The sequence below is a fragment of the Oncorhynchus masou genome, chromosome 25, assembly GCF_036934945.1.
Source record: "Oncorhynchus masou masou isolate Uvic2021 chromosome 25, UVic_Omas_1.1, whole genome shotgun sequence".
Taxonomy (NCBI): Eukaryota; Metazoa; Chordata; class Actinopteri; order Salmoniformes; family Salmonidae; genus Oncorhynchus; species Oncorhynchus masou.
Genome location: NC_088236.1, coordinates 39346732 through 39359501, shown reverse-complemented (window position 1 = coordinate 39359501; position 12770 = coordinate 39346732). Strand labels below are relative to the sequence as shown.

The 12770-nt window shown below is 42.8% G+C and overlaps 1 protein-coding gene across 4 annotated transcripts in view; it reads left to right on the top strand.

The window, feature by feature from the left end:
* The window catches only part of LOC135514303 (transient receptor potential cation channel subfamily M member 3-like), a 237460-nt gene that overhangs the window by 105895 nt on the left and 118795 nt on the right, over positions 1-12770 (top strand). For all 4 annotated transcript variants that reach the window (XM_064937692.1, XM_064937691.1, XM_064937690.1 and 1 more), the window contains exon 2: positions 12100-12179. In XM_064937692.1, coding sequence (XP_064793764.1) covers positions 12100-12179 — 80 coding nt within the window. The remainder of the gene's footprint in view (positions 1-12099; positions 12180-12770) is intronic.

Sequence of the window (12770 nt, the reverse complement as noted above, 5' to 3'; positions counted from 1 at the left end):
TGGCTCCAAACTGTCAGGGGGAGGGGGGGAGATGCTCGCTGAGTCAGGTTGACCCGTCTAAAGTAGCCCCCCTGCCCCTCCCCTTCCCGTGGCTTGACTTGACTTGTTCAGAGTAATGGTTAATCGTGGGAAGTCTGGTGTCAGGGTAAGTGTGCCTGTGTGGAGTTCGGTCTGCCAGGCGGTCGGGAGGTTGGAGGTCGTGCCGGCAAGGATTTTGGCATGCCGTGGGGTGACAGGGCCAGTCAGGCGGAGAGACAGTGTGTTGTTCTTTTTCCGACGGAGGGGAAAGCCCTGTACAAGCAGAGTGGGTTGGGAATAAGGGGGATGGTATTTCTCCTAGAATAAAAGCCGGAGAAAAAAAATATTTTGCTGTGTGGTGTTCCTGCCATAGCTGCTGTGGGTTAAAGGGAGGCTCGGTTCCCATCCTGCTGTGTCTTTTAGCTGTCCCATCCCGGAGTTGGGAGGTGCCGTGTTCCCAGACATCCCTACTGTCATGCTCAGTCTGCAAAACCTCATGCAAACTAACACTTCCTGTGTGGATAGGGTCTACGCAAACAACAACAAGTAATCTATCAAATTAACAACAACTACCTTATACACACAAATGTAAGGGTTGAATAAGTACATATATGCACATATAAATATATAGATGAGCGATGGCCATGCGGCATAGGTAATATGCAGTAGATGGTATAGAGCAGTATATACATATGAGATGAGTGACGTAGGATATGTAAACATTATTAAAGTGTCGTTATTTAAAGTGACTAATGATAGGCAAGATGCAGTAGATGGTATAGAGCAGTATATACATATGAGATGAGTGACGTAGGATATGTAAACATTATTAAAGTGGCATTATTTAAAGTGACTAATGATAGGCAAGATGCAGTAGATGGTAGAGAGCAGTATATACATATGAGATGAGTAATGTAGGATATGTAAACATTATTAAAGTGGCGTTATTTAAAGTGACTAATGATAGGCAAGATGCAGTAGATGGTAGAGAGCAGTATAAACATATGAGATGAGTAATGTAGGATATGTAAATATTATTAAAGTGGTGTTATTTAAAGTGACTAGTGATACCTTTATTAAGCCCATTTATTCAAGTGGCCACAGATTTGAGTCTGCAGGTTGACAGCAGCCTCTCTATGTTTAACAGTCTGATGGCCTTGAGACAGAAGCTGTTTTTCAGTCTCTCGGTCCCAGCTTTGATGCACCTGTACTGACCTTGCCTTCTGGATGATAGCGGGATGAACAGGCAGTGGCTCGGGTGGTTGTTGTCCTTGATGATCTTTTTGGCCTTCCTATTGTAACAGTATAATTTTAGTCCGTCCCCTTGCTGGGCTTGAACCAGGGACCCTCTGCACACACAGACAACTGACACCCACGAAGCATCGTTCCCCATCGCTCCACAAAAGCCGCGGCCCTTGCAGGGCAAGGGGAACAACTACTTCAAGGTCTGAGTGAGTGATGTCACCGATTGAAAAGCTATTAGCGCGCACTACCGCTAACTAGCTAGCCATTTCACACCGGTTACACTGTGACATCGGGTGCTGTAGGTGTCCTGGATCAATCAAATGTATTTATAAAGCCCTTCTTACATCAGCTGATGTCACAAAGTACTGTACAGAAACCCAGCCTAAAACCCCAAACAGCAAGCGATGCAGGTGTAGAGGCACAGTGGCTAGAAAAAACTCCCTAGAAAGGCAGGAACCTATGAAGAAACGTAGAGAGGAATCAGGCTATGAGGGGTGGCCAGTCCTCTTCTGGCTCTGCCGGGTGGAGATTATAACAGAACATGGCCAAGATGTTCAAATGTTCATAGATGACCAGCAGGGTCAAATAATAATAATCACAGTGGTTGAAGAGGGAGCAACAGGTCAGCACCTCAGGAGTAAATGTCAGTCGGCTTTTCATAGTTGATCGTTCAGAGTATGTCTACCGCTCCTGCTGTGTTACGAACCGGCTCAAAGTCTGTAACAAAAAGGGAGACAACGTGGAGATAAAGAATAACAAAATATATTTATTAACTGAAGTAAAGTAAATACAATTAACAATGGTGTGTGTACTCAGTAGTGTAAGTGAGTGGTTGCGTGTATAAATGTGATAATGAGGGGTTTTGAACGGTGCCAACGCAAACAAACAAAACAGCCACAAAAATGCCAAAACCAAAATATGTCTGTCTACATGGAGAGTCTCCCCAATGATGGATTGAGTTCCCCCCCCCCCCCCCCCATAAAACCCGAGGACCAACAAGGACCCCGGAACACCATACCAGTCACACAAATTTACCTGGCACAGTTGGTGTGCTTTTCTCCATTCTGGAGTGGCAACAAGATAGTTTTGCTCAGTGCACTGGCGCACAATGGTATATGGACCTTGAAACTTGGCTTGAAAAGGAGAACCAACAATTGGTGACGAGGCTCAGTTCGCCGATCAAATATGCCCTTCATCCTCTTCTGTGAAGATGATAGCTTCTCTTTAGCCATTTCACCAGCGGCGTACAGGCGTCGCCGGAAATCACACACATACGATAACAGGGACTGAGGGGGCTCGGGAGACTTCCAGTCATACTGGAGAACAGATAGAAGTCCACGCACCCTATGTCCAAACACAAGGTCATTTGGACTGAAACCCGTATTCTCCTGTGAAACCTCCCTAGCGTCTAACAGTAACCAAGGCAACCCCTCCTCTCAATTCTTATCCATCTCAGTACAATAAGCTCTCAACAAAGACTTAAGTGTTTGATGGAAACGTTCCAGTGCTCCTTGACTTTGCACGTGATAGGCGCTAGACAAAGTGTGTTTAATATGAAGCTGTTGGAGAACCTGACCAAACAGATTAGTGGTGAATGACCTTAGGGATTCCAATTATTGAGATAAACTGAATCAAATCTTTTAGCACAGACTTAGTCATGATAGACCGGAGAGGATAGGCAGCAGAACATCTAGTGGTTAGACACATCACAGTGAAAAGGTAGCTACTACCCCTTTTAGAACGAGGCAGTGGACCAACACAGTCAACAATCAGATACTCAAAAGGTTGGCTGAGTACAGGAATAGGAAACAGTGGTACCGGCTTAATAGCTTGATTAGGTTTTACCAGTTAATTGACAGGTGTGACAAGTTTTGATGAACTCAGAAACATCTCTCTTTAACCTAGGCCAAAAGAAATGTCTTAATATGCAGGTTTTCCAGCAACGTCGTTGTGGGATGTTGTCAACACCAACTCACGAAGCTTAACAGGTACAACAACCTGACTAATCACCTCCCTCAAAAAACAACTACCATGAGACACCCACTTTCTCATCGGGACATCCGCTTGGATAAAATAGCCATGGGCGACATCGCCCAACTGTTCCACCGGCACAATTTGGTCACTCAACTCTTCTAATGTGGGGTCAGTCCGTTGCTCCTTGATTAGATCGGAAGGGGATACAGATAATGGGATAACAGGGAAAGCAGTGACAGACTTCTTTGTGGTATTCTCGTTAGCTGGCGCAATGACCAGGTCGCCACGGCTCATAGAACGTGTCACTGCACACACAGAGAACGCCTCTGGGAAACTCTGCGCACTCTCATCGGGTATCCCTACAAATGACGGCTTAGTGGAAACTACTAGAGATGGAAACATGACAGGCCATACACGCTCACCAGCCAAGTTATTCCCAAGGATAACGTCGATACCCTCAATAGGCAATGAAGGACGCACCCCCACAACAACCTCTCCTTTCACCAGTTCACAATCCAACATCAGTTTATGCAATGGAACTGACAGCGTGTTCAAACGGATTCCCCTAATTAGAACACTATTTCCTGAATCAGTCTCAGCAGAGAAGGGTAACACAGACTCCAACACGAACGATTCAGAGGCACCTGTGTCTCTCAGGATCTTCACTGGCACTAGGTCCTTACTTCTTAGAACTTGTTATGGCTGCAATCCGGCTAACGGGATCGTTATGACAACTACCAGTGAAAATAGCGGGCGCCAAATTCAAACCACAGAAATCTCATAATTACAATTCCAAAAACATCAAGTGATTTTGCATAGCCACATCGTTTCAACAGAAATACTCATCATAAATGTAGATGATAATACAAGTTATACACATGGAATTATAGATATACCTCTCCTTAATGCAAACACTGTGTCAGATTTTTTTTAACGTTTACGGAAAAAGCAACCCATGCAATAATCTGAGACGGAGCTCAGAACAGTAGTCAAATTAGCCGCCATGTTGGAGTCAACAGAAACCAGAAAATACATGATACATGTTTCCTTACCTTTGATGAACTTCATCATAATGCAGTCCTATGAATTCCAGGTCCACAATAAATGCTTGATTTGTCTGAAAATGTCCGTTATTTATGTCCAATTAGCAACTTTGGTTAGCACGTTTGGTAAACAATTCCAAAGTCCCAAAGTGCGTCCACTATAACGTGACGAAATGTCCAAAAGTTCCATAACAGTCAGTAGAAACATGTCAAACGATGTACTGAATCAATCTTTAGAATGTTGTTTACATATATCTTGAATAATATTCCAACCGGAGAATTAGAATGACTTTAGATGACCGGTAGAACGCAGGTCCTTCCCCTGTGAACGCGCATAATGAATGCATGGTCAACTCGTGGCAGTGGTGACTATTTCCTGTCTAATTCGACCCCCCTTTACATTAGAGTCATCAGACAAAGTTCTATTGACTGTTGACACCTAGTGGAAGGCTTAGGAAGTGAAAACTCATCCATATCTCACTGTAATATCAATGAGAGCTTGGTTGAAAATCTGCCACCCCCAGAAAAAATCCAAACAGGAAGTTGAATTTCTCAGGTTTTTGCCTGACATATGAGTTCTGTTATACTCACAGACATAATTCCAACAGTTTTAGAAACTTCAGAGTGTTTTCTATCCAATAATAATAATATTATGCATATATTAGCAACTGAGACTGAGGAGCTGGCTGTTTACAATGGACATTTTTTCATCCAAGCTACTCAATACTGCCCCTGCAGCCATAAAAGTTAACATCGACACAAAACCCTCTGTAATGAAAGGTAAATAGTCTGCGTCAATATGGACTTTCACATGTCCCTAAGCATGAGACAACGTGTCAGGAGTGAACTGATGTGGAACAGCCGCAGCTAACGCCGTAGGCTTAGATTTAACGTAAGCACAAGTACTGAATTTACCCCTAGCCCTGAGAACCGGACATTTGTTTTTCCAATGACCCGAACCTTGACAGTAATGACACTCTTGACCAAAGTCAGCTTTACCATGGGAGTCAGGCTCAACCCTAGTTGAATGAAACTCTGCCCGTGAACAAGAGTATCTCCGTGAGCGAGGCCCAAATCTCACCGAACGCCCCCATTCACTCCGAATATGGGGCTCTGCAAAAACACTTTTGTGAGTCAAAACATACAGTGCCTTGCGAAAGTATTCGGCCCCCTTGAACTTTGCGACCTTTTGCCACATTTCAGGCTTCAAACATAAAGATATAAAACTGTAATTTTTTGTGAAGAATCAACAACAAGTGGGACACAATCATGAAGTGGAACGACATTTATTGGATATTTCAAACTTTTTTGGACGAGCCCCCACTTGTCACAAACCGGCTCAAAACCCGTAACAAAAAGGGAGACAATGTGGAGATAAATAATAACAAAATATATTTATTAACTGAAGTAAAGTAAATACAATTAACAATGGTGTGTGTACTCAGTAGTGTAAGTGAGTGGTTGTGTGTATACATGTGATAATGAGGGTTGTTGAAAGGTGCCAACGCAAACAAACAAAACAGCCACAAAAATGCCAAAACCAAAATATGTTTGTGTCTGCATGGGAAGAGTCTCCCCAATGAATGGGGAAGAGGTGCATTTATTCTAGGACACACCAGAGCCCAGGTGTGTCCCATTTCTCTGATGACCCTCCCGGCTCCGCCCACTGGCATCCTATTAAGGAAAACAAGAGCAAAGAGAAAGAATTTGGCAGACAGAATGGGAGGGTCGTCACATGCTGTCTCTAGAGAGTTTAAAACAGAAGGTCTGGGACAAGGAGGTACGTTCGGTGAACAGCTCAGGGTTCCATAGCCGCAGGCAGAACAGTTGAAACTGGAGCAGCAACATGACCAGGTAGACTGGGGACAGCAAGGAGTCATCAGGGCAGGTAGCCTGCCAGGGGGGGGTTTCCTGAAGTCCATAATCATTTCCTTTGTTTTGCTGATGTGGAGTGAGAGGGCCTCTCAACTCCTCCCTGTAGGCTGTCTCGTCGTTGTTGGTAATCAAGCCTGTAGTGTTGTCTGCAAACTTGATGATTGAGTTGGAAGCGTGCATGGCTACGCAGTCATGGGTGAACAGGGAGTACAGGGGAGGACTGAGAACGCACCGTTGTGGGGCCCCAGTGTTGAGGATCAGCAGGGTGGAGATGTTGTTTCCTACCTTCACCACCTGGGGGTGTCCCGTCAGAAATACCAGGACCCAGTTTCACAAGGCGGGGTCGAGACCCAGGGTCTCGAGCTTAATGACGAATTTGGAGAGTACTATGGCATTAAATGCTAAGCTGTAGTCAATGAACAGCATTCTTACATAGATATTCCTCTTGTCCAGATGGGATAGAGCAGTGTGCAGTGTGATGGCGATTGCATCGTCTGTGGACCTATTGGAGCGGTAAGCAAATTGGAGTGGGTCTAGGGTATCAGGTAGGGTGGGGGTGATATGCTCCTTGACTAGTCTCTCAAAACACTTCATGGTGACAGAAGTGAGTGCAACGGGGTGATAGTCATTTAGTTCCCTTACCTTAGCTTTCTTTGGAACAGGAACAATGGTGGCCATCTTGAAGCATGTGGGGACAGCAGACTGGGATAGGAATTGATTGAATATGTCCATAAACACAGCTGGTCTGCTCATGCTCTGAGGACGCGTCTAGAGATGCCGTCTGGGCCGGCAGCCTTGTGAGGGTTAACAAGTTTAAATGTGTTTTACTCACGTTGGCCACAGAGAAGGAGAGTGCACAGGCTTTGGTAGCGGGCCGTGTCAGTGGCACTGTATTGTTCTCAAAGCGCGCAAAGAAGTTGTTTAATTTGTCTGGGAGCAAGACATCGATGTCCGCAACGGGGCTGGTTTTCTTTTTGTAATCCGTGATTGACTGTAGACCCTACCACATACGTCTCATTTTTGAGCCTTTGAATTGCGACTCTACTTTGTCTCTATACTGACGCTTTGCTTTTTTGATTGCCATGCGGAGGGAATAGCTGCACTGTTTGTATTCGGTTTTGCGCGAATGCTGCCATCAATCCACGGTTTCTGATGTTTTAATTAAAAATGTTTTAATTGTCACAGTGGGTACTACATCTCCGATGCACTTGTTAATAAACTCGCTCACCGAGTAAGCGTATATGTCAATTATGTTGTCTGAGGCTATCCGGAACATATCCCAGTCCACGTGATCGAAGCAATCCTGAAGCGTGGAATCTGATTGGTCAGACCAGCGTTGGACAGACCTGAGCATGGGCATTTCCTGTTTTGGATTCTGTCTATAGGCTGGGAGCAACAAAATGGAGTCATGGTCAGATTTGCTGAAGGCAGGGCGGGGGAGGGCTTTGTATGCATCACGGAAGTTAGAGTAGCAATGATTCAGAATGCTAGCAGCCTGTGTCACGCATTCAATATGCTGATAGAATTTAGGAAGTCTCGTTCTCAGGTTAGCTTTGTTAGAATCCCCGTCTACAATAAATGCAGCCTCCGGATGTATGGTTTCTAGTTTACATAGAGTTCAGTGAAGTGAACTTTCAGGGAAGACGAGGTATCTGCTTGGGGGGGATATAGACGGCTGTGACTATAATAGAAGAGAATTCTCTTGAAAGATAATGCGGACGGCATTTGACTGTACGGAATTCTAGGTCATGTGAACAAAAGGACTTAAGTTCCTGTATGTTGTTATTCATAAGGAAATCACCCCCGCCCTTCTTCTTACCAAAGAGATGTTTGTGCCTGTCGGCGCGATGCATGAAGAACCCGGGTGGATGTAACCTACTCTGACAACATATCCCGAGTGAGCCATGTTTCCGTGAAACAGAGAATGTTACAATCACTGATGTCTCTCTGGAAGGCAACTCGTGCCCTAATTTCATCCACCTTGTTATGTAGAGATTGGACATTGGCGTGTAATATGCTCAGGAGGGGTGGATGGTGTGCTCACCTTCTGAGTCTGACCAGTAGGCCGCTCCGTCTGCCTCTCCTGCGGCGACTGCGTTGTTTTTGGGTCGGCCTCTGGGATAAGATCCCATGTACAGGTATGAGGTCAGAACAAAAGATCAGTTTCGGGAGAGACGTATTCCTGGTCATAATCTTGGTAAGTTGTCATCACTTTTTTATCCAACAGTTCTTCCCGGCTGTATGTAATAACACTTGAGATTTCCTGGGCAAACAATGTAAGAAATAATACAGAAATAATACAGCAAAAGACTAGTAACTGCATAGTTTCCTTAGGATCTGAAGCGAGGCGACCATCTCTGTCGGCTCTACAGAGGGAGAGGCTCTAGATAAGAAAGACTCATGAAAGACTGAACCAGGTTTTCCTCTAGGATTTTGCCTGTGCTTAGCTCTATTTCATTTTTTTTTATCCTAAAAAACTTCCCAATCCTTGCCAATGACAAGCATACGCATGTAAATGATGCAGGCACCACCATGCTTGAAAATATGAAGAGTGTTACTCAGTGATGTAATGTGTGTGATTTGCCCCAAACATAACGCTTTGTATTCAGGACATGAAGTTAATTTCTTTGCCACATTATTTGCAGTTTTACCTTGCATGCGGGAGCGTAATCATAGCCTCAAACTAATTAGCATAATGCAGCGGACATACATCTTCCTAGAAAATGTTCCTATTCATGAAAATCACAAATGAAATATATTAAGACACAGCTTAGCCTTTTGTTAATCACACTGTCATCTCAGATTTTCAAAATATGCTTTACAGCCAATGCTAGACACGCATTTGTGTAAGTTTATCATGGCATAATGCTATGCTAGGCTCTGCTACCAGCAGGCAACATTAAAATAAGAAAAGCATTTCAAATTAAATCATTTACCTTTGAAGAACTTCGGATGTTTTCACTCAGGAGACTCCCAGTTAGTGTCACGTTCTGACCTTTATTTCCTTTGTTTTGTATTCATTATTTAGTATGGTCAGGGCGTGAGTTGGGGTGGGCAGTATATGTTTGATTTTCTATGATTTGAGGATTTCTATGTTTCGGCCTAGTATGGTTGTCAATCAGAGGCAGGTGTCATTAGTTGTCTCTGAATGAGAATCATACTTAGGTAGCCTGGGTTGCACTGTTTGTTTGTGGGTGATTGTCTATGCTAGTGGCTTGTGTCAGCACAGGTCTGATTTGTAGATTCACGGTCGTTATTGGTTTATTGTTTTTGTATGTAGTGTTCAGTATTTTCTTTAATTAAATATTCACTATGAACACATACCACGCCGCATTTTGATCCTCTGATCCTTCTCGCCTCTCCTCTTCAGATGAAGAGGAGGAATACCGTGACAGTTAGATAGCAAACGTTCCTTTTTTCCAAAAATATTATATTTGTAGGCGAAATAGCTCCGTTTGTTCTTCAAGTTTGGCTGAGAAATTGACCTGAAAATGCAGTCACTACAATGCCAAACTTTTTTCCAAATTAGCTCCATAATATCGACAGAAACATGGCAGACGTTGTTTAGAATCAATCCTCAAGGTGTTTTTCACATATCTATTCGATAATATATCCGTCGGGACAATTGGTTTCTCATAAGAAGCGATTGGAAAAATGGCTACTTGTGTACTTTACGCAAGATTTTCTGATTTTCTGATTTTCTTTTCAGAGATGATGTAGTCAATAGGGTTCCCCAGTAAACAGCCGGCGCAACAGCACACCATAATTGCTAATTATCAAGTTATTTGGCTTGCTAGCACAAAATGACAAGTTCGTGTTTCTTGACCCAATCAAAAAACTGAACAAATTAGATATATACAGTACACACATTGACTTGTTCTTGCCAGCACAGTCACCAGATCTCAACCCTACTGAGCTGTTGTGGGAACAGCTTGACCATATGGTACGTAAGAAGTGCTCATCAAGCCAATCCAACTTGTGGGAGGTGCTTCCGGAAGCATGGAGTGAAATCTCTTCAGATTACACCCCCACCAACGATCAAGGACTTCAGCAGCAGCGCGAATTTGTGCAATATCATCAGACAAAATTACAGTGAATGACAAACAAATAAACAGACAAACAGGGAATGTTTAATGACCAACAAATACACAATACTTAGATCAAAGAATCAACACTTTATTTAATAAAATACAAAGAATATATATGTAAATGGTTATTGTATATGAATAGTGTGTAATAAAAATAATAAGCATAATGTCAGGGCTGGGCTGGAACGGAAACCTGCACACCAAGTAACTAGATCTCTAGGAGCAAGGTTGGCCATGCATATTCTAGGTCTATCCATTGTTACTTTTAACATAATTTCGGTAGTCCTACAACCAATTCTAAGAGTAAACCTATAGCATTTATAACCCATTGGAGATATACTCTTCAGTCTCTCCAGGACCTGGGACTTTCTTTCGGACCTTCATCTGCAGAAATTAGACCAGGACTTGCTTCATTATTCTCAAGAGATATAATATTTCATATTTCGTTGCAATTGTGTTTTTCTATTGTCATAGATCTCTCTTTGGGTCTGGAAATCTAATCATTAGCTATCTAGCTTAGCTAGCTACTAGCTAATGTTAGCTGGCTAACATTGTTGTTTTTAGTAGATTAAGCTAACGCTTGTGTAATAAATAAATAAATAATATTGGAATGCTGTCTATCCTATTTACATGTAGCTAACTAGCTACCTAGCTGACGTTACCTAGAATAGATGGTTAACTTGATAAACAACTTACCCGTGTGCTACACAACCCTTACTATCCACAACGTTACTATCCATGCAGACAATGTACCCCTTTGTGATGCTTATTTGGTAAATATATAAACTTACATTTTCAAAAATAGATTAGTCCCCAGACATAAAGACCATCCCAACCACGAATACTATGTTAATTTTGCCTTGAGAAACAACTCGACGAAGTTAGCTGGCTAGCTGTTTACAGCCGCAACGCAACAAACTCATCAGAAGTTCTTTGGGGTTCCAGTGTTCACTTCCGTTACTCCTCAAAAAGCTGTTTAAAAAGGTATATTGTCAGTGACGGATCCTAGTCCAGTGCTGTTGTTGTAGCTCTCTCCCTCAGACACATGCAGTAGACATGACAGCAGCATCCCACCGACACACACGTTTCTTTCCATTGGCTGTCAGTTATGCTATAATACCATGGAAATGAGGAAATGTTCCATATTTATGGACTCCACAGGAGCAGGATGAAGAACTGCTCATATCTAATACATTCAAACAGAATTTACTGCCTGGGTGCACAGACCATCCGCTTACTCTCTACACTTTATCTCAATGGGGAAATGCCTGTGTCGATAAACTATATACAATCTTTGCATTTGAGTGTGTGTTAGTTTGCATGGATGAGTTTGTGTGAGTTAAAATACAAGTGCATGTAAGTGTAAGCTTGCGTTCTGCTCTACTGCGGTGTGTGCGCGTGCGTGCACATGCATGATAGTCATTTCCAACTCTTGGTTTTAAGACATCAAATATGCACCTTAAATAGTCGATAGCAGATAGGAGACCTGTGGCTATGTGGTTTATATGTACGCACTTCAAATTCTGCAAGAGCTAGCTACCTGGTCCTTGAAGAGAATGTGTCTGTGTAAGACTAACTAAATCCCCTAGGTATTGTGAAGCTTAATATGGTGATCCTCCCTCCCACTCTAATGAAGTGCTTTGTCACTTGGTAGAGACATGCCTCTCCTCCTCCCAGGTAATGAGTTGGGCTCAGACTGGGCTCAGACTCGCACTGAGGGTTTAGCTTGGTACTAGCTGCTTGCATGCCTCTTGATGTGGCACCTGTAATGCTCTAGCCTCACTCGCTCACATTAAAAATCCTGTTGTTTGAGTTTGAGGGACGAAGTGACTGAGCGTCTTCTCTTCTCTCTACAGGCACAGAAATCGTGGATAGAAAGAGCCTTCAGCAAGAGAGAATGTGTTCATATCATAGTGAGCGCCAAAGACCCCCATAGGTAAGTGAGTTTTAGAATATAATTTTGTCATCCAATGTGAAAGGGAAATTATATTGTTTACATCCTCCCAGACACCATACATGGCACAGTTGATCAGCGGCGGCCACTGATTGACAGAATACCTGGGGCACGAGATGGTTGTTGTCTACAACGCAGCATGACAGAAATATGTCATGTTTTCAAACTAATGGTTATCTTCTTTGAGAAGATATATAAAGTGATCTGTGTATTTCAACAACAGCATAAATACACCTATTTCACTTTTGCATAATATAACCGAATGACCACTATTGCAATGCAATAATCGAAAACACATTTTCTAACTGGGGATAGCTAGCTAACATAAAGTTGCAAAGCATGAAGCGCTAGCCAGTTAATAAACATATTTCTGAGTTAGTTAGATATGAGTTTAAAAGACTTGATATTTTCTAACTATCTAGCAAGCTACTGTACCAGCTAGCTATAGCTAGCTAGCTGCTTATCAACGGTAGATAACTGGTTAATTTGACCAAAATAAATCGACTAACTATTTTTCTATATTTCTCAAAAATACTGTAGCTGGTTAATTAATTTGTTCATGCTTTGTCATAC